Below are 23,899 nucleotides of genomic sequence, written 5' to 3'. Positions count from 1 at the left end.
AAAGTCACTTAAAAACTTTTAACAGCGATAAGAATTTAGAAAGTGTTTTTCATAGGTTGCATTATCTGGGTAGTTTGAGTATTATAAATTAGGAAGTTTTCAAACACTAGGGAAAGAAAACTTAACTTAAATTTAAACTAATTTATTACTTGTAAATTCAGATGAATTTATAAATAATTATAAGAAAATTAATTTATAAATGACTTTATAAATATTTTTATATAATTACAAAAATGTCAGTGGATCCTGGTTATAAATTACCCTTGCTTTATTTCTACCATCTACACAAATTGGTGTTAAATGAAGATATAACACTGGTTAAACAAACTTTTTAGAGTTTATAATGTATTTGTTGAAAATATTCGTATTTAAAAAATTATTTATGTAAACGTGGTCTGGACTTTAAAAAATCAAATTTACTTTTAAATTTTTCGAAAACAAAATGTAGCACTCAATCTATTTCCATAATAACTCATAATGTATAAAACTCATAATGTAATGCGCATGCGCGTATATATTTTGTTCTCTGTAACAGGTAAACGTTCCACTTCGTTGAACTTGACAACCAACAACCACAAAACAGTTTCTAAGAAAGTTTTATTTATTAATTCACGTTTAATGAATTTATATCTTTATTAACATAAGAAGATTTGATAATTATGTAAATATATTTAAATGGTGGAAATAAACGACTTTGGCTAGAGGATTCTCTTCATAATGTTTGCACTATTACCAATATTACTGATTATGGGTATTTTCGGAACAAACTTTGAATATGCGAAAATGTCTTATACATTAAAGCATAGTCCAAGCACCAGAGAAAAAAACTCAAGTAAAGAAAATAATTCATTTTCACCCAAGAACTTTTTAAATGAACCGTTGCTTCATTTTCCACGGGTGCTAAAAGAAAATGTATTTACTAATTCAGTTCAATTTAAGTACCCTGGGTATTTAAAGTTAAACAACATAGATGACAAATTAAGTTTAATTTTTACAAAAAAACAATTTTCAAATGTTAAAAACACACTAAAACACAAAAAATCAAAACCAATAAGAAAAATAAATAAAAGAAGCCATATTAAAAATAAAAAGAATAGAATAGGCACAACAAACAATTTGAAAAAGTACCAAAAAAGTTCGAAAAGAATGGAGATGTTTATCGTAGACGAAACTCAGTTGGACGACTCTCCGTCGGCTCAAGATTCTCAGCTTGATGATGAAAATGACGAGTACGACAACGAAGAACCAGATGATGAAAGCAACGGTTATGTTTCTGAAAAGGATGCTGGCTTTAGTGACGTAAATCAAAAGTACAAACTTAGTACAGCAGTTAATTCGTATACAGAAGCAGATAACTATGAAAACCCTAAAGAGGAAAACTACCTTCAATACGCAACTTCCAAAAAACCATCTCTTATAAATAGCGAACCAACTCGCGATGTTATGTTAGAAGGACTTAGCACACCTTTTATGGAATCAACTCAACTTATTAAAGCAAATCAAATGCGTGGAAATTATATATCTGTTGGCAACAGTGGTAATAAAAATAAAAATCCGTTAGTTGATGAATCAGCAGCATCATTTGATAATGTAATAAAAAAAGAAGCATTCAAAGCGCAAATTGATAATTCAATAAAGCAAAAGATTTTTGAAGACATTGCTAAAGATGCAGCGCTCCGCGACGAGTTTTCCAAAAACATGACCGAATTTGATTTAGATCAAGTTGATTACGATGAGTTTAAAAAGCAAAAAAGCACTAATCAAGATTCTTTACTTACTTATAAAATACCAACATTTGATGGTCAAATATTTACTAAGGAACCGAACTTGCTTAACAATTTTCAAAATATGAAAATGCAGGGTTTTCAGGAAAAACCAGGCTACTCTTATTTAGTTTTGCCAGAAAACAACGGTACCTCAAAGATTGAAGGGAATACAGAAAAAATTAATTTATTACATAATAAGCAAGCAAAAGTGATTGGGAAAAAAAGAGTAGACGCTGATGATAAGAATGAGCCAGCAGCAACAGGTGATTTTGCAAATATTGTTGAAAAAGCAGATCAAGAAGTTATAAACTCATCATTAAAATTTCAAAATTCTGAAAAACATAAAGAAACTGTTGACAAAACACATGAAGAACAACCCGGAATTCATTTAAAGACTATATTTTCACCAACGCTTTCGCAGTTGAGTTCTTTAAACGCTTTTATTCATCCACAATCTGACCCTTTTTCTTTAGAAGCTCCTCCGTCTGTTAATGAAAAGTTATTCTCTAAAATGGAGCAAAAACAAGAAATGGATCCGTTGCTAGAAAATCATAACATACTTGATAATCAAGAAGAAGATCAAAAAATTCAGAATTTTGAGCCTCCAACTAAAATCTTTGTGCCTTCAAAAGACAGCTCAGACATACATAGTATAACTCCAACTGATCAGCTCTTGGAAATGCTTTCAAAAGGTCAATTTAATCATCCAATGTCAGACGATGAACTGACTAAACTATCAAGTTTTGATCCAAATAAACAGTATCTAGATGACCAAAAATTAAATCCGACTCAGTTTTCGCAAAATAATTTTGTGCATTTTGGAGAAACATTTGTACCATCTAATGGCATAAACCCAATAGAGTCTATTAAAACACTGTTTAGTGAAAAACATTTAGAGAGTTCTAATCCAAACGCTCCAAGTGCAATAAAAACGGATCCCGCATTTTTAGGGCAAAATATACATCTATTAGACCCAACAAAGTTTCGTACATTTGACGACTTAAATAAAATTAGTGAAGGGATGATTCATGCACATGTTGTTTCAATCAAACATCCAAGTCAAAAACACTATTCAATGCAACAATTCATTCATTTACCACATATTGAAACACCTTTTCCAACTTCTACAATACAACGTGTTTTTGAAGATGCCTTAGAAACGCCTTACAAGGAAAATGTTCAACAAGATACCTTTACTATAAGCCATCTTCTTAAATACGGGAAAGGTATAAGTAGAAAGTTGATTATAATTTAATTTATTTATTGTTTTAGTTAGCTAATTTCAGAAAATCAATTAGGATATAGTAACGGTACTAATCTTTTGCCATTTAATCTGATAAGATATACTGTTTATCAAAATAACTCAATAGAAAACACGCTTTATATGAAGAAATCAATTAGAAATCGATGTTTAAACATCTGTTTAAAACTGTTACTGCACACACCTTAAATAATATATATATATATATATATATATATATATATATATATATATATATATATATATATATATATATATATATATATATATATTTATATATAGGGAAGACAGGGGCTAGTTGGCTCGGTTTTTACTTTATGAGCTCTGTAGCCCTAACAGTACATTTTTTTGAAAATATTAAAGTGTAATCTTAAAGAGTATGAATTTGGGGTAACTTATAAAATTTGCATTTGTTTACAAAAAAATAAATTCTTAGGGTCTTTTCGGGCCCTCAAAAAAAATATTTAGTTATTAATGTACTATTAGGTGCAAAATTAATAGAAATTTTTTTACTAATAATTTTGGAAACAATTTTATCCCAAAATATTACTTTTAGCTGGTACTAAATATTAGTCCATATAACAGCCAAAACAGTAGCCCACTTTTTATCTGTGAAAAAAATTCTAAAAAAATTTTTTTTGTAATTTTTTTGTAAGAATAAATTTTTTCAATATTGTTAAAAATTAAAATAAAAAAATTACTTTTATAAAAATTTTTTTTTCCATATTTAATGCTATGAGAAAACTTACCCCGTGAAAATTTTGCCAACTTACCCCGAAAGCCTTTAAACAGTCTTAAACAGTCTATAGATCCTGAAAAACGGCAACTTTGAAAAAAAGTCTGACTGGATATAGTAAACCAATTGTGGCTGGAAATTTTACAATTTGATATCAACAAATTTGATATCTACAATTTGATATCAAACCTTTTAGAAATTGATATCAACATAGATTTACTAATTATTTAGGTTTACTAATTTACTAGATGGCTTTGTTATTGAGTTTGTCGGACTTTGGGCATGAAATTAATGTCAAAGATATGCTCTTTTTTTTTTTCTATACTATTTTTTATTTTAAGTTTTTTATTTATCTGTGCACCTACCAAATTTTATTGAAAAGTTTCTTGTAGCAGGGTGTCTATTTTTTTTCGTACTTTTGGTACCTAATTTTAGCGCCCGAAATGGTCGTGGGAGACAAAGGGGGTAATTAAACATTTTTTATATTTGATTTAGATTGAATAAAATTTTCATGAGATTTTTAATATTGTTTCCTATTTATTAAAATTTTGAAATGAAATCATTAGATAGTAAGATATGTTTTTTACTTCTATGTTGTTGTACTATAAATTACCAATTTCATAATTTAAAATTTTTTTTGATATTAAGGTGTGTTAAAACATCAATACATTTACCATAAGTTTTAAATTCACCTTCTATATTTGGTGGTTGTCTTTTAATAATTTATAGAACATATTTTATACACAAAAAAACTATGTTATGGGACTTTAGGAAACAGTAGTGTTATTTTATCTTTTTTTTTTAAGGTTAAGGGAAAGGTAGGGGGGCGGACGCCCCTTTCATAAGTCAATTCAAACACCACTTGTAAACGTAAATTCTTGTATAATACATCTTTATATTGTATTTTATTAAAGATAAAAATATTTACAAAAACAAGCCATTTTTGATACTAGGGTCTATCAAACCATCACCACCACACCCACCTCCATCGTTAACATACGCCTCTGCTATATACTTTAGTGGTTTAATATAAATTTATAACAAACTTTTTTGTATATTTAAATTGTTCATGGTTTGAAAAAATACTTTTTTCTGAAAAAAGCGTTCAACTTCTTAAGATAAAGGTGGTGGTTTGTGGTGGTTTGCCCCCTCTATCCCCTGGATACGCCCCGTGGTTGGTGGTCAATATAAATTTGTAGTACACTCTTACACTACTCTTTTAACATCAAGGTATTTATATTTTGACAAAGAATGACAAAGCTATGACAATTTAAGTTAAAAAAAACAACTTAATTTTGACCACAGTTTCTTCAATTAATCAATATGTGAAAAAATTGGTACTAAACCGTAATAACTTTTGAAGGAATAGTTCAATTTTGAATTTTTTCACTTTTAAAATACTGTGTGAATTCTCTTTTTAATGATATATAATAGTAGAATGTTAAAATGATTTTTTAAAAATTGAAATTTTTACTTTCTTACCTAACACATATGTATATGTATAATATATATATATATATATATATATATATATATATATATATATATATATATATATATATATATATATATATATACATATATATATATATATATATATATATATATATATATATATATATATATATATATATATATATATATATATATATAATTTAATAATCAGGATTAATACTTAAAAAACTTGGTATTGATTTTTTTTCAAAGGTCTCTTTTTTAAAAAGTTCAGTTTAAGATATTTGAAAAAAAAATTAACATGAGGCATTTTTAAAAATTTTGTTTTCACTTATTTATTATACATACCTCTATGTGTTAGATATGAATATGTTCTACCAATACACCTAATTTGAGATCATGATGAAAAACAAAATACGATTAAACTATATCAAAACCATTTTCTTTTGCTTTTTAAGTACTTTTTATAAGAACAAAATATAATTTTTTAGTTCATGTGAAAAATAAAGTTAATTGTAAATTGTAAATTGAAAAGTAAATTGTTTAGTTTATGTAAAAAGGTTTAGTTTAACAGTATATATAGCATTAATACTATATGTAACAGTATATATAGCATTAATGCTATATATAACAGTATATATAGCATTAATGCTATATAGACTTTTTAGTTATTGTTCTATAACTAAAAAGTCAATGCTCTATATAACTAAAAAGCAAAGTTTTATATAAAATAAAATCAATTTTTACAAATTATCTTGTTTAAAATAACATCAATGGTTCATATCGTGTTTTTATAAATTAACATCAATGTTCTTTATACTGTTCTCTTTAAAATAACATCAACGAGTAGTGGTGGCCCAGTGGTTAGAGTTGTGGCTCAAAACAAACAAACCGAGGTTCTATACCGGATCTGGCCAGAAAAGCAACATTAGAAAGTAAGGATGTCTAAACTTCCTGATTAAATACTATTCTGAGGTGCTCTGTGATAAATCCTTCATGTCTTCTTGGAGCACCTTAATGATTAAAAAAAAAAAATGTCACATCAAACTTCTTTTTACTGTTCCGTAAAAAACAACATCAATGTTCTACATACTGTTTTTAATAAATTAATATCAATGCTTTTTTTACTGTACTCTAAAAACAACATCAATGGTCAATACACTGTTCTGTATAAAATAACAACATTGTTATTTTTACTGGCTTTCATATTATCAAATAAATTTTTTTAAAACAATGGTTTAAATTCAATTTAAGCGTAGATTAATATAATTTAAAAAAATATTTTATTAACTGGTAGGGTGGGCCTACGTTTTTGGTAATATTGTTCCTGATGCTCCGTTCAATGCAATTTATTGCAAAGCATTCTCATTTGACATATGCTTGAACATACTTAAGTTTGGAGTTTGCAAAATGCCCTAAAGTGTCATATCTGAAATATATGACACTTATAAAATAGTTTTAACTACACCACTGTCATATGATGACATAAACTGTCATATGATGGCATACAGTGTCATATGATGGGGATTCTTGGCAAACTAATAAACAAATATTAAAAAGTCTTAGAAATAATAAACATAAAATTAATATATGTGCAAGTAAGTTTTAAATTTGATACTAAATATTAAACCAAATTCATCATTGTTCCTGGAGTAATGTTTCAAATGATAACCACTACTTTTTAATTTTCAATTTTTTTTTACAAGTTTCAATTTTTGGGTGTATGTTTGAAGTTTCTTATGTAGTTTCTAAATTCAAATTAGAAATAATAATAAAAATTAGGAAGTCGATGTTTTAGCACTTTTTCTTCAAACTTTATAACATTTATAAAATAACAAAATTGTAAAAAATCAAAAAAATTTTATGAAAATAATTATACTTGAAATTCGCAAAAATTATTCAACTTTATCAGGAGGTCTTGTTATAGGTTTTAAAATTTTCCTCAAAAAAATAAAAACATAGCTGCTGGACTGTATCGTACTATTGAAATTTTATTTAGTGCAATTATTCAAACTAAACTGCGAAAATGTCTGAAATCTGGTTTAAATCTTTTAGAATGTTTTTCAAAATAAAAAAGATTAAGCCCTTCTTTTTATAATTGTAGCCCTAACTTCAATGAAAATTTGACTGGTACTTTTCAAATATTCGTTCCGCAAAGAAAACCTTCACATTTCCAACAACTTTGTGACTAAATCAGAAAATCTAAGATTTTAGTCAGTAAACATCAATGCCCAACCTTTAAAATGTTTTTTTTAAGGCTTTATACAACAAAAAATTTTTTTTCTAGCCAAAACCCTTTTTTTCACCCCTCCCAATTCTTTCTATTACAATCTGTTCGGGACGGCCCAGCTGCCTACAAAACTTTTACAGCATTATTGTTTGATAAACTGCAAATTATTTTGAATTTATGAAAAAGACTATACTTGCAATATTCTGTCATGTTATATTATCCCCTAAAAATCTTGACATTGCCCTGATAATATCAACTGCTTTTACTTATATAATTATCATTAAAAAAAAAATGCTCAAAATTCGCTATAATACTGTAATCTAAAACAAAACAAGGCTAATTTGAACAATAATTTTTATTTTTCAAATTCGGGGAAAATTAACAGATATTATCTGTTTGTATATGCTTTGGCCAGTAAAGTCATCAAAACCTGCTTAATAATCAAGAGTTACCAGGTTACACTTTTCTTACTTAGGTAACATCTTTTTGAAATTAAGAAGTTCTTTGTTGCGAATGGTCAAGTTAATATCGGAGGAAATTGGATGAAATCTTATGCCTAAAAGTAATGGGTTACAGCAAAATATATATTAAAAACCGTTTGCTTACAAATGCATAAAACTAAGTATTAACTGTAAAATGTTTAGAATTTCTGTAACTGGTTAACTTTTTGGATACAAATGCACAAAGGCAGTTTTACGTAAATTATTTTTAATAATTTACGTAAAATCCCCTCTGTGCATTTGTATTCAAATTTGTAAAATTCAAAGTTGTACTTATCTTACCCAATTTAATTGTGTAAAAAAATAAATAATACAAAAAAAATCAAAATAAACATTATGAAATTTAAATGAATATTTTTGCTAATGAAGTGTTCACAATAATTTTTGGTATTTTGGAACAATCTGTCTCACTGTGCAGTAGGAAGGGGTGAAAATTACTTGGTATTTAGGGGTGCCAATAAAATTGCATAAAATTTTTATGCCATAAAATCTAACTAAGTTTATGGTTTTTTTAATGTAAGTTTAAGGGGTGTATCAGAAAAAATTTTCAAAAAAGAATTTTTTCTGATACACCCAAAAGAAAATTTCGAGCTTTTGCTTTCACCCCACCCTACTGTGCAGAGAAGCAAAAAAAATTTTGGATTTTTGGGTATTTCATTTGGTAGCCATAACGACAAATAGGCTATTTTGTAATTTTTCAAAGGCCTATTTGTTTGGTAAGCTCTCTTATCAAACCTCTATTCCGACGGTCTATTTTAAGTCCGTAAATATGTAAAAGATTAATCTTTCAGTTTAAGACAACCTGCCCAAACCCAAAACCTTAGTCGATGTATGCACACTCACTGTGCCTATGGCTATAAAAATCAGTTGCTGTATGTACACTGCGACGCGCCTATCCCTATATATCCAAACTTGCCTATCCCCTTAAATTCCCGGTTTTCGGATGTCAAGGATGCTCAACGTCGGAAAAAAGGTTTGAAAAGAGCAATGATACATTATATAAACTAGATGTCTAACTTGCGGGATTTTATTGGACAAAAATAAGAAAAAAAAAGCAAAATGAATAAAATTCTAATAAACTTAACTATAAAAAACACAAAACTAAATGAATTAAATTCTCGTAACATTAAAAAAAAAGTTTTTAAAATTCCCTATCGAGAAGAAAAAAAAATTACTTCGAAAGATTTTTCAACTACAACAAAGAAAATGTGCTCGTTTTACGCACATTTAGTTTGCCTTGTAATGTCTTTTTTCCCTAATTCTTGTAAATAACGCTTGCCGATTTAATTTAATAAGAAGTTCATAAAAATAAATGTTCATAAAAAAGTAATTGAAGGATTTTATAACTATTTATACATCAATTTCAAAAAATGAATCGTAAGAAGAGAAGGTTTATTTAGAGAAGGTTTATAAGAGAAGGAAATATTTTTTTTAAATTATCATTAAATATGCTTATATTTAATGATAATTTAAAGAAAATATTTCCTTTCTTAATGCAGATCAAAGATGAGCTCCTCAAATGTACTATTTGTCAAAGCCAATTTGACATTAGTATTCGTTGACGGTCTGCAATTGAAGATCATTGCAAATCTATCAAACACAAAATGGCTTTGGATGCTTCTATATTGTCAAAAAAATCACAAAGTTGACGAAGAGTCAGAGCTATGGTCAAAATGAGAAAAAATCAGCCATTCGAGAAGGAAGAATTGCATTCCACACAATCAAACACAACCATAGCTTTGGAAGTGCTGATTGCGCATCAAAGCTGATTAAGAAATTTTATAATCCAAGATTTACTTGTGCGCGTACAAAATGTGGAACAATAATTGTAATTGTTAAAGAGGGAGTGCAAAGTTTTGACTATTTTTGCAGACAACAACAATCCCAATTTCGGAGATTTAAAACAAAACGGTAAGAACAATATTAACAAAAAGTTATTTGTTAAGAAATCGCTTAGAAAATTGTCGAAAATTTTATTTGACTTTTTCAATAACGAAATGGGTGAAATATTATTGTTTTTTGTTTACAGTCAAACCAATGTTTTTTATAACACGGTAAAAAAAATTGAGAAAAATTATATTTTTGCTGCTGAAGTTGCCGTAGTAATAAGGATTTGAAAAAACCAGATAAAATCTAGAAAAGAAGAAAAGTTCATACCTTTCATGGTAAGACAGCATTTGCAAGTTACCAAAGAAAGTAGTCATCATTTGAAAAACCAATTTCTGAAAGAAGTAGACATTTTTTACAGTGTCTGTCTAGAGTATATAGATGAGTGGACACGTCACTTTAATCAGGTTGAAGTTTTTAAATGGTCTTTACTGTAAAGTTGAATAGATAGAAATTATTGAAATTATAACTTTTTTGAAAAATCAATAGAAATCATATTTGATGACAATAAGTTGTTCGACGAAATTCGGAGAATTAATTTATATTAATTATATTAATTTATATTGCACAAAAGAAAAGTTTTCTTCTTGGAACTTACAGTCTGTTGAATGTGACAAGCGATGGGTTGAAATTTTTTCTCATTTCGAAAATAATCACGTTCCTTATAACAATATGTTAAAATTGGTCAAAGCCGCCTAATGTTTGCTAGGTTCAAACGCTTCCGTAGAGCGATTATTTTCGATTGCCATTGATATGGAAAAATCCCAACTTACAATGAAAACTTTGGCAGCTATTTTGTTCGTTAAATTTAATTTAAGAAAATAAAGCGCGTACACGAAATAAATGTAAAAGTAGAAAAACAACTTAAAAAATTGCTCCTCAATTTTTATTTCGAACCAAGTAATAATTTTAATAAAATAATATAAGACACTCAAACATTAAAAAAAAAAATTGATTATTCCTGTGGGAATCTAATAAAATTTCGAGCTTTTGCTTTAGTGGTACCCATAACCTTGAGCACAGAATAAGAATCAAAACTCTTTGATGCTTTTTTAAATGATATTTTAATATCTTTAATGTTTCTGCAAAGTTTTTTTGTTTTTTTCATTTTTCTTTTAATAATAGCCCAGTACTTTTTAATAACTCTCAATTCTGGGAAGTTTGGAGGATTTTCTATTTTAGTCACAAATTTCACATTACTCTTTTTATACCATTCCATAGCTAGTTTACAATAATTAAAGCTAAATCAGGTCAGAACACAGGTCTGTAAATATTCTTTAACATATATTTGACCAGAAAATGTGGACTGAGAAATATAAGGTGCTGATTATTTACCACAACTGCAAATAGCTCGCCAAATCAAAGCTTTTTTAGAGAACTTGTCATGTTTTGTGTATTTAAATTTCTAATCTGCTTTTCCACTATATTTGGCAATATAATAAACAGCATCAGGAGTTTGTTTATGATCGTACTTGATATAAATTTCATCGTCTTCAATAATACAGAGATTTTTAGAAATAAAATACAACATTCTCCTGCGGGTTCTTGCACTTTTTCGTTGAGTTTCAGAACGGTTGGGCACTTTTTGTGCTTTGAAAGAATGAAAACCATGTTTGTTTCTAACTTTTACAACAAAACTATGAGAAAATCCATATATTTTTGTGCGTTCCCTTTGTGAAAGGCTTGGGTTATTCTTAAAACTGTAAACCAGTTTTCTAACTAGTTTTATATCTTTAAAGCCTTCCTTTTTTCCACCACCAGATTTGCGTTTGGCAATGTTTGAGAAAGACGTTGAATAACACGACTAACGGTGTATGGATGTATTTGCAACGATTTTGCTATCGAATTGTAGCTACTATTAGGATTTTGTAAATATTTGTGGATAATTTTTTCTTTTACGTCTTCTTCTTTTGTCATTTTTAAAACTAATTTCAAGTTAAATCCAAAAACTGATATATTTTTTTGAAACCACTATACGTTGTAAACGAAATACAAAACAATAAAAAGATTTTAATGCCACTGAAAAAAAATGACGTCATTTTTTTTCACCACTGAAAAAAAATGACGTGCTTATTCTTTCACATTAATTTCGTGTACACGCTTTATAGCTGCTCAGAATTTACAGAAAAAATTTAAAAAGAAACATATATTCAAAAATTGTTAATACAACACAAATAAGGGCAAGGCGAAACCGACTTGAAACTATAAAAAATATAATAATCATTTTATTAAATTTATGCAAAATCTTATCAAAGAATAGGTGAATATAAACACTAAAAAAATTGTTCTTGGGCGCCTTTATTCTTTATTCTATTTTTGAATAAAAAATAAAGGAAATTTCATTCAATAAAAATTTGAACAAAACTAATAAAGTGAATAAACTTGATTAGTATTGTTCAAATTTTTATTGAATGAATGTGACTTTAGCAAAACTGATAAAGTTTTTATTCACGTAAAGCTGACCAATTACTAAGTAAAAGTAATTGCTTATTTTTATTTACCCGGCCTATGACCATAGGGTGGGTAAGTCACCTTAACAAAAAATGAAGCCGCTTTTTTTTGTTTATAGCAATAGTCCGCCATTTGTAAAAAGGGCGAAAGCTGAAGCTGTGAAGTGTGAAATAAAAGTTAAAAATGCAAGTTAAAAGTTCCCAATAAATTAAAGATAATTCAAAAACAAATTTGAATAATTATAAAATACTTACAAAAGTTTTTTTATGAGCCTATGTATACTAAAAAGTATTTTAATTCATAAAAATGCTTCAAAAGCTTCTGTCGTTTTACTTTTCTATTCAAAACTTTATTCCTTTTCAATCGAAAATAAATTAAGGAGCCATAAATTATTATTTTACAAATATTATAATTTCCACTTAACACTTTCACATAAATAGTATTTAAATTTAAAATATATTTACATCAGTTAAGAAAAGAAAAGTTAAAAATATTTGTTCACAAAAATTTATCCGCCAACGGGCAAAAAGTGGCTTTACTTTTCGGATCGAAGTTAGACATCTAGTTATATAATATACCATTGGAAAAGAGAGGCAACCTATTTGTTTTGTTAGTTTTTTGCCGGTGTCATGTTAATATTTTACTCCGTTAAAATTTTACTACGCAGTAAAATTTTACTGTTAAAAATTTACTGCGCAGTAAAATTACAAAGTTAAAAATTTACTGCGCTTGTTATTTTTTTACAGTCATCAAGTAAAGAAGAAATTTTAAAGTTTGTGGGAGGGGCGGGTAAAAATATACATATTTTATATAATTAAGGGTACTTCAATTTATCTTCCTATGAAACTTTTATTATTTAACGCATACATTAAATGATAGTTTACTTTCCAGGCTTAATTTTGATTCATTCTTTTATGTAAGATTATTTTCCCTTATTCTTAGTATTAGAAGGTTTTACATTTAGGAACATATATCAAATAAGTTTACCAATAACTGAAGGCCATAAACTATTGACGTATATATCTGACGAATGGGTTCAAATATACTTTCAATAGGACTGTAAATACTTCTAAAATAACATGAAAAGCAAGTGGAACCAACAACATTTTATTTCAGTACAAATTTTGTTCACTTTAAAGCTTTTGGTGATAAAACAACATTAAAATGATTATTGTTTTTATTTTCTAAAAGAATAGTATGAGATGTTAGTTGGTCAAGTTTAGTGGAAGCTGGATATTTTAGCCATGTTAGTTTTTATCTTGTGAATGACCATACCGCTATATCAATTCCAATAAAATTTGCGGTACCAAGAATCTCTATAACTGTAGCCCATATACCATCTGCGGTCATACCACTTTTGGTGAGATAACTTTCCACGTCATCACCTAAATATCCTAGTAAGAGACTGGAGCAAGGTTCTGTTGTCATGTGTTTCACAACCAGATCGCAAACACATACATGTTGACATTCAGAATCTGACAACCTGACAGCAAAGACGAAATTGCTCGAAAAAAACAATTTCCATCAGGTTTGCATGCATGCATTTTCAAAGGTACATCATTTTATTTCCCATCAATAAGATCTGGCATAACAAGTATTTTGAGAGCAAGTTTTTCAGCTATTTTCTGGCGAATATCTTTAGAGGGATGTTTCATTAGGTTGAGGTGGCGTTGAAATTCATCTTTATCACCACATTCTAAAGATATTCAGACATTTTTGAATTACTTTCCTTTTTAATAAATGGTTTATGATGTAGAGAGTAATTTTTTTGCAATGTGTTATTCCCTTTGCTGTTACATGTAGAATTTGATAAAATACCAAGAATCTCATATGGACACAGCCACGAGAAAGTCATTTTTACAGCTTTCCTATCATCTCTTTTAAGATTTCTTAAAAGTACTTTCTGGCCAACACAATACTTTGATGCTGTTGCATGCTTTCAATCATAGTCAATTTTTTGTTTCTTTTGTGAACAAGCAACATTCTTTATGGGTTTTTCTTCAATCCCTCTTTCATTTCTAAAGCTTCTTGTAAAACCTCTTTATCATATAAAGGATTATATTCATCATCATTGAGTCTATCTATGTATTTTACATCGATTGGAAGGCAGGGTTTCGGTTATACAAAAGAAAAATGGCGAGTACCTCATTGAATCGTGCACTTTAACACGTAGAGCAAAAAGGATTCCATCTAAAACTGACACCCAATTTTAAAAATATTGATTTAAAACCTTAGTGATTGCTTTCTTAATCGTTTGGTTCTGTCTCTCTACAAGACCATTGGCTTGTGGATTGTAAGCCAAGGTAACATGCTCCTGCGTACCTGTCATATCATGTAATGCAATAGATACAAAGTTTACAAACTCACGACCATGGTTGTTGGTTTGTATTTTAAAAATGTAATAGATAAAAAGTTTACAAACTCCCGAATCATGGTTATTGATTCGTATTTTAAAACAATCATGTCTGCATATAACCTTATAGAGAAAGGATGCTACTGACACTGCTGTTTTGTTGCTTGGAGGTTCAGCTTCAGTCCGTTTAGAAAAATAATCAGTAATAACTATCACAAATTTAAACCTATTTGATTCAGGTAATTGAATTAAATCCACACCAACTTGCTTCATTACTTGTTGTTCCAATTTAACAGGTTTTAAAGCAGGAGAGACTTTAAGATTTCTGTTAGAGGTTTTCTGACATCGCTCACATCCCCCACTATTAAATGCCAAAAAAATCTTGAAGATATTTGATTTCTAACAGCATTAATGCCAAGGTGACTGGGTAACGCAACAGCTTTCTCTGAAGTTCCTAGACCCTCATAAACTTCTTCAACTATGTTTAGTTGCTCTTCTCGATTTATTACCACAATCACCTACGAGAAACAAAGGTTTGTTTGTAGTCAATTAAATAAAAGCAATAATTAGAACCAAAAAATATGTTAAATATTAAAATTTTTTTTGAAATTTTGAATTAGTTAAAAGGTTTTTCTCACCGTGCCAATATTTTTTTTGCAATGCATTAATTTGTTTTCTATAATTGCAAAGTTTTTACATTGCCTCTTAAAGTTGGCCTTTTTTCCTCTCTCGTTTACATCTTCAGGAAACTTTTTGTCATTCAAATATTTCCTAATATCATGAAAGTTAATATTTTTGTACATCTTGAAAACGCCGAAAAAATAAACGCCAAATATTGTATATTAAAAAAGTCAGTAAAATAATAACGATAGCAGTAAAATTTTAACGGCAATAAATTAAAAACGCTACACCGGACAAAACATTTAACAAGCCGCAATTAGAAAGTCACATGTTCAAACAAGTCCCGTTATTTAAATTAGAGAGTAACTTATTTTTTAACCTTAGTCATAAAAAATAGATTTCTTATGACTATGACATATTTCTTATGACTATTTCTTATAAATATGATTTTAAGACTTAATATAATATTTCCTATTATAAAACATATGAATGTCCTAAATATATCAACAATTATTTTTTAATCTTCAATTTAAATTCTTGTTTAGGCAAAGTAAAATCGCAGATATCAAATTTTGAAATTCTGAAGTAATTTCTACCATTATGAATTCTATTTAAAAAAATAAAACCATATAAAAAAGTTTAAATCCATTTTATCATTTAAACAGCAAACAAATTTGCATTTTCTCAATTTCTATAATATAATACAATTTCTATAATGTAATACATAACAACTTAATCATCATCATATTACCTGTTTATCTTAGTTATTTGCTCAAAGCTTTTACCCTTTATAGTTTAAAAGAGTTTTTTACTTTATATTTTTGGCCAAATTTTGATTTGAACTTGTTGAAGTCTATATAGGAGCCCCTGTCTGTTTATAACTCTTCTTTTTGTAATATAAACATTTCTTTAGATTAATATTTAGTTTTTTAAATTGATTTATTACAATAACAATAATTTTGAACATCAATTGGTTATATATTCATCAAAGTAAAAGCTGTAAGTTATTCAGTAAGCAATTCCATACAAATTTAATACTATACAAATTGAGCTTTATAAAACATTTAAAGTTCTGCTCAGAAACAATGAAAAAAAAAAAAAGTCAGACTTGTTATTAAAATTAATATGTGCAACAACTCCTATTTTTACAAACACGTAAGTTTCATTGTCCATAATTATAACTCCTGTTTCTACAAACACATAAGTTTCATTGTCCATAATAGTTTGTATAATATTTTTGCACAACATTTTCAATAACAACCTATTTGTTATATACATGGTACGCTATTGATTTCTATCTTACCACTATGCCTAGTTATATGTAGGATTTATGTTTATATCAAGTAGGCATTATACCATAATGTGTACTAGGTTTCACTAGCAACTTACCCTGATCATGCCTTGAAATAAATTTTTTTTACCTAAGAACAAGTATTTTGAATGTAATGTAGTTATAAACCTATTCTATACTAAAATAAAATATTTTATTGAAAAATTGTTATTTCAAAAAGTATTTAAAAAATAAAAGTAGTAGAGTTATGATAATAAACAAATTTTTAAAGATTTACAAAGGGTATTATGAATTGTTAAATTTTTTTTCTTTTGAATTTAAAATGCATTAATTTTATATTTTAGCTATTTCAAATAACCATTGTCATACATCACCTTGTCAAAATGGCGGGCTGTGTACACCACATCCACATGGTTTTCGTTGCAGTTGTAAGCTTGGGTGGATTGGAGAAATGTGCAGCAGTAAAAATTTAGTTTATTAAGAATATTTAGTAAAATTAAAACTCATCATATATTATATAAAACCTTACCTTCACTTGAATTAAAAAAATTTAAGAATGTAAAAATGTAAACATAGTTTCTTAACCTAAATTAAAATTTAATGTTAAAGCATAAAAAAGTTGACAAACATATTAGGTATATAACTATATTCCTCATATTGTAAAATTGTTATACAGAAGCTTTAAGAAACTAGCTGTTCTGTATTAATTATAACTTCAGAGGGTAATTTAATTTCAAAGAGTCTTTACAGTGGCTTGTGTAAATTGAAAATTTTCTAAGTTCTGTGGAATTGTTTTTGAAATAAGTATTTAAATTCAGACACTATGCTTAAAAAAAGAATAATAGTTGAAAAAATTAAAGCAATTTTCTGGAGCAGGTCTTTTATATTGTAGATATTGCCTGTCTATACTCCAACCCACAAGTCAATGTAACCAGGGTACTGTACCAGGGTAAATTTTGTAATTGACTGACAACATAGGTATAACTGTAACTGTTTTTTTGTTCTTTGAACAGAAATTTATGTTTGTGTAATGATAAGTTAATGTATGCCCTGGATCTGTATTTAACTTGTCTATCAGTGTATTCTGTTTTGTTTTTGTTTTGTTTAATACTGTTTTTTGATTGCACTATTTAAAATTTCTTTTTTTTAATATTAATCTAGAGCGTAGCAGTTGCACTCCAAATCCATGTGTTCATGGAATCTGCTCTCCTAATACTGATGGTCATACTTGCACTTGTAAAAAAGGTTTTAAAGGCCAACAGTGCCAAGGTAAAAGTTTGATTAAAGTTATTTAATTTATGCTTGTTAATTAAAAATATATACTCACACTTATTATTTCTTAAATTAAAAAAGATAGGAATGAACATAAATATATGAAAAATATACATATAAAATGTATATATATATATATATATATATATATATATATATATATATATATATATATATATATATATATATATATATATATATATATATATATATATATATATATATATATATATATATATATATATATATATATATATATATATATATATATATATATATATATATATATATATATATATATATATATCAGGCCTTGTTACGAGATTTCGCTGCGTAGCGAAAACGCGTAGCGCATTTCTAAGTAACTCAACTCAGCAAATATATTTTGCATCGTTAGAAGTTATATTGCGTCACTAGCGTCTTTTCAAGTACCGCATTGTAATTAAAGTTATTTTATTAACGCGTTATCATACAATCATACAAACAATCATACAAATCATACAAACAGTTTGTTTTTTTCTCACTATAACAAAAGTTACAAATAAAATCTAAGTTCTTATTAAAAAAATCATTTTTATTATTTTTTTCAAATATGAACTAAATTTTATTTTGAAAAAAATATTTTTTTCATGAAACGTAAAATATTTGTTTATTTTCTTATGATTTTATATTTGGTTTTTGGTTATTTTATTAACTGTTAATACATTTTTTCTTATTTAATTTGTGAACTCTTTTTAATAATGTTTTTAAACAATAAAGTTTTTTTTTGTTATTTATCAGTTACCGATAACATATTCGTGATCATAATTTATTTTCATAAATTAAATGAACGTCATTAAAACTTTACGTTATTGAATTAACAATAAACAAAATATCTTATTAATAAAATATTTACATCAAAATAAATCGTGCATTTTTTAAACTTATTATGACTAAAAATAATTTTTATATTTAAAAGGAATTTATATATTTAATTCCTTAAGATAAAACTTAAAACACTTTTTTTTCTAACTAATTTTTAATAACAAAAAAAAAATTATGAAATTGTTTCTTTAACAAAAAAATCTATTATTTTACAATTGCGGTTAAATTTACTTACGACTTTATTTCTTCTGAACGTCACGTTAACGGTAATCAAAAGATAATTTAAATATTCTAAAAGATATAAGTTTTTGCGTAGCGCAAAACTGCTGAACGTGTTGGCAAATCGCTTTTTCGCAAGCAAAATGCGAGCTGCGTAGCGCTTCTTAACAAGGCCTGATATATATATATATATATATATATATATATATATATATATATATATATATATATATATATATATATATATATATATATATATATATATATATATATATATATATATATATATATATATATATATATATATATATATATATATATATATATATATATATATATATATATATATATATATATATATATATATATATATATATATATATATATATATATATATATATATATATATATATATATATATATATATATATAATATATATATATATATATATATATATATATATATATATATATATATATATATATATATATATATATATATATATATATATATATATATATATATATATATATATATATATATATATTATATATATATATATATATATATATATATATATATATATATATATATATATAATATATATATATATATATATATATATATATATATATATATATATATATATATATATATATATATATATATATATATAATATAAGTTTATAACATAATACAAATGAAATTTTTTTATTTTTTTTTGTCCAAAAATTCACCTTCTGCTCTCCTTGCTGCAATTTTAAGTTTTGCATAACTTTGAATAAATTATCTTAATAAATTAGAAAAATATCAATCCTCACTCATTGTAAATTTGACCGAAATGAGTTATTGATCCAGTTGTTCCCATAATAACTCAATTTTTCTACCAAATTTAAAAAGTTCTTGAAAATAACATTGCTGATCTTTTGGTTGACCTTTCCAAATTTGCTCCTGATAGGGGTTTCCTTCATTTTTTTAAAGTTCAAACAGACAAAGTTGAATAGAAATTTTATTAGAAATTGAACTAAGATTTTTCTACAAGTTTTAAATTTAAACCCTTTAAACAAAAATAACATTGTTTTAAACAAGTTTTAAAGCTAAAAAAGAAGTAAACAAAGTGTTGTTTTTTACACTTATTCAAATTTTTTAAAAAGTTTTTTTATTTTTGTCATGCACAACTCTTGCGCCCTCTCCCCCTGTCAGAGGGTTATTGTGGCCTAAATTATTTTCCTAGAATAGGCCTAGAATAAATGCCTCCATAACTTTATTGCACTTGCTGGATGGCTCCATAATTTTATCTCACTTAGAGAATGTTTTTCGAATTCCAATAAAGCTAATGGATGATTAACTAAATTAATTAATTACTTTTAAATTTGGCAAATTATTTACATAAGAAATTTTTAGTTGAAAAATCTGTATTTGTTAAATATTTGTTATTGTAATTTTTCTAATTGTAAAAACAACTGTTAAAAAATTATTGTGTTAAGTACTAATTCATTTATTTAGTGCATTTATTTTCATTTCAAAAATTTGGTTTTTATCTAATTGTAAAAATTTGTTGAAAATTTTTTGTCTTATTTACTAATTCATTTATTTAATGCATTTATTTCCATTTTAAGAGTTTTGTTTATATCTACATTCTTTATATGAAAATACACAAAATAAATATTTCTCACCTTTTCATATATTATGTATCCCACGATGCACCTTCTATTAAGCAATAAAATTAAGAATTTTGGTTTATCTATTTTAACATTTAACCTAAAACAGTATTTTTCCGAAGATCTAAATGAAAAAAAAAAATGTGATATGGCAATAGTTTCATTGTTGATAAAGCATTTGTATTAAATTTTTATTTTAAAATTCAAAGTTATTGAAATGACTTTTTTTGTTTTTATAAAACAATGGTTACATAGGCTTTATAGCATTACGCTTAATATTATTAAATCATTACATTAAATTTTTTTTTTAAGGCCATGCATAATGGTCTATATAAATTATGTAAAAAAAATAACTTATAATGGTTTTCTTATTTTAGAGGTAGATCGGTGTTACCCTAATCCATGTAGCAATAATGGTGTTTGTGCAGAAACTATGCATAAAGTTCAGTGTGAGTGTCTACCTGGTTTTAAAGGTTCTCTTTGTCAGTGTAAGTGATTTTAAAGCTTATATGTTATCTTTAATATGTGTTGCAATTCCGCGAGAAAGAGGAAAAAAATAAGTGAAAAAGCTATAAAAACATACTGAATTCCAAAAATCTTTTTTTTAACTAATTAAAAATACTTTTAAGCAAAAAAGTTATTTAAAAAAATCATTTTATCATACCATAGCATGGTTTTAAAGTTGTAATAAACGTGTTTTGATGCTTATTTACAGTCCAGTTGTGTAGAGTTAAAAATCGTATTGTATATCCCTAATTGAGAACTTTGAGAATGTTGTATTGCAATTTTTTAACATATTATACATAGTTGTTAATAATTATTTATACTTTTTTCCTTATATCATTGATTGTGTCATTTTATTTGTTGTTTTTAAGCATTGGATTTTTTGTTACAACTGTCACAACATAAAAAATGTAAAACTGCTTGTAAAACTTCAAGTAAAAACTATGAAACTCAGCATGTATTAACATCAATATGTGCTAAATACACACACCAAATGATTTTTTTTTATACTATGCCGTTTGCTGCATTAAGTGTGACATTAAGTTGTTTTGTTCGGAAGTGGTAAAAAGTAAATGTTACAACCGTCACGCTACATAGAATTAATTTTTGAAAAAAATTGAAGACTAATGCTGTAACTTTTACATATTAAATTATATATATATATATATATATATATATATATATATATATATATATATATATATATATATATATATATATATATATATATTTGTATATATATGTATATACATACAGGCCTCGGCAGGAGTAAATGAGCACGAGAGCGTAGAAAAGCTCTCCTAAAATGAACATGGCGAGCCATGTAAACTGCTCCTCTAAACTGCTTTTTACAAGAGCTGTTTATTTAAATAAAAATTGCTTATTAAATACAAAATTTGGTTTTATACTTGTTACAAGCATATGTTTGCAACGTTAATGTCACAATAATATACACATAGTAAGCATCATTTATTGCAACATGAAACATTCTTAAAACGTAAATTTTTTTTTTTTTGCAAAAACCATGCCTGTTTATTATCCAATGAAATAAATTTTTTTGACTTAGCGTTTTTCATTTTAGTTACAATGATAATTATACTTTTGAGGGAAATAAAATACTTTTGCAAGAGCTGTAAATTGCTCCTGTAAAACATTTTAGGGGAGTGTGGGGAGACCCAAGGCCTGTATATATATGTATATATATTATATATGTAACAGGCAACTGCTTATGAAAAATTGTACTTTCTGTGAATTTTATTAAGGTGACACTTTTCAGTAATTTTAGGCATATAGGTCTTTTACTAAAACTGATCATTTATTACATCAAGTTATAAAGATAAAGAAGTACCATGGGCATTGTAGTGTCATTCTTTTACAAATCAACTAAAAATTTTTGGTTGATTTGACAAAAAAGCACAGCTAAAGCACCACAAAAGTCAAAGCGTTATATAAAAATTCAGTTTCAAAATGTTGTAGCAATCATTGTATAATTTTTTCCTGTAGTTTCCTAAATAACTAGCTTAATTACAAAACTTGCAATTTGCAACTTGCATGGGTTTTTTTTTGAATTTAATTATTTACCTTAGAAATTTTAAAATTTTTTCCCAAAAAATAAAAAAAGTTATCATTCAATAATGAAAATAAATACTCAATTTCTTTTTTTATGTGCATTTTTTCTTTAAAAGTTGTAGAATTCCAGTTTTTCAGGTATTATTTTAGTATATAATTTGGATGCATTTTACTTCAAAGATTTTATACACAGGTGATGATATATAATAGCTGAAGAACCGTCTATTTATGATTTTTCAAGTAACTATTATTTTAAAGTTTATTTTTTTCAGAACTAAAAACTAAAATAATATAATGAATAATAAAGAAAGTTGTTCAATTGGTTTAATAAATAAAGGAATTTTTCACAATAAAAACATGTGTAAAATCCAAAGAAATTACGAAAGTTCAAGTTTAAATGATATCACGAAAAAATATCACGAAAGTTTAAATTATGTAGAAAAAGACTTGTTAATTATTTATTCAAAAATAAAATGGTTTGCCTACACCATTATATACAATATGTTTATCTAAAGCATTACTCCACGATCCACAAACTTAATATTATTCATTTTATATAATTCACACAAAAGAAATAGAAGTAAAGATATTATAATTTAACCATGATACACTTTTTAAACTATATAAATAATATTTTCTCTTTCTCTGAAGAAAAAAAAATGGAAAGGAAATATATCAATAAATTATAAATAAAATTATTTAATTTTATTTATTGTAGTGTTTTTAGTGCAGTGAAGTTTTATTTATTGTGTGATGAAAATAGCAGACAAATGCCTGAGAAAAAAGGTTTTGTGAGTGTAACTCAAAGATCTCACCTGCAAAAACTATTGATTCTCTCAAAAATGTCAAGTTAATGTCTGCTAAACTTTTAAAGATGCAGTTAAACTATTAAACTAATAAGTAAATTGAGATTATTAAATAATGCTTTTTTATGATTATGTTAGGAATATATTAAAGTGTTATTCATCTTTATGAATATATTAGAGTGTTAGTAGGTTTGATATACTAAAATAATCCATGGATCAAATTGTTGAGAATATTGATGTTAAAACTAAAGACTTTCCAGTATGATTCATGCATCTATGTTATTCTTCAAGGTCATATTCTTGGCTTTCAAGAGATTATGAAAGTTCCATCGACAAATTTGTCATGAATAATATTTTAACATTTCAAATTTGTCATGAATTATAATCTTAAACATTATTCATGACTCTTATTTCATTTTAATTTACTAATTTTATTCATTTTATTATTTTTT

At 26.2% G+C, this 23,899-nt stretch overlaps 1 protein-coding gene across 1 annotated transcript in view; it reads left to right on the top strand.

The window, feature by feature from the left end:
- The first annotated feature begins 544 nt into the window (after positions 1-544).
- The window catches only part of LOC101239050 (uncharacterized), a 46,368-nt gene continuing 23,013 nt past the window's right edge, over positions 545-23,899 (top strand). The window contains exons 1-4 of the mRNA XM_065795688.1: positions 545-2,992; positions 16,896-17,012; positions 17,713-17,820; positions 20,946-21,056. Coding sequence (XP_065651760.1) covers positions 718-2,992; positions 16,896-17,012; positions 17,713-17,820; positions 20,946-21,056 — 2,611 coding nt within the window. The 5' untranslated portion in view covers positions 545-717. The remainder of the gene's footprint in view (positions 2,993-16,895; positions 17,013-17,712; positions 17,821-20,945; positions 21,057-23,899) is intronic.

This window comes from Hydra vulgaris, chromosome 04, assembly GCF_038396675.1.
Source record: "Hydra vulgaris chromosome 04, alternate assembly HydraT2T_AEP".
NCBI classification, from domain to species: Eukaryota; Metazoa; Cnidaria; class Hydrozoa; order Anthoathecata; family Hydridae; genus Hydra; species Hydra vulgaris.
The sequence above is the reverse complement of the archived record's forward strand: the minus strand, read 5'-3'. Positions and strand labels throughout refer to the sequence as shown.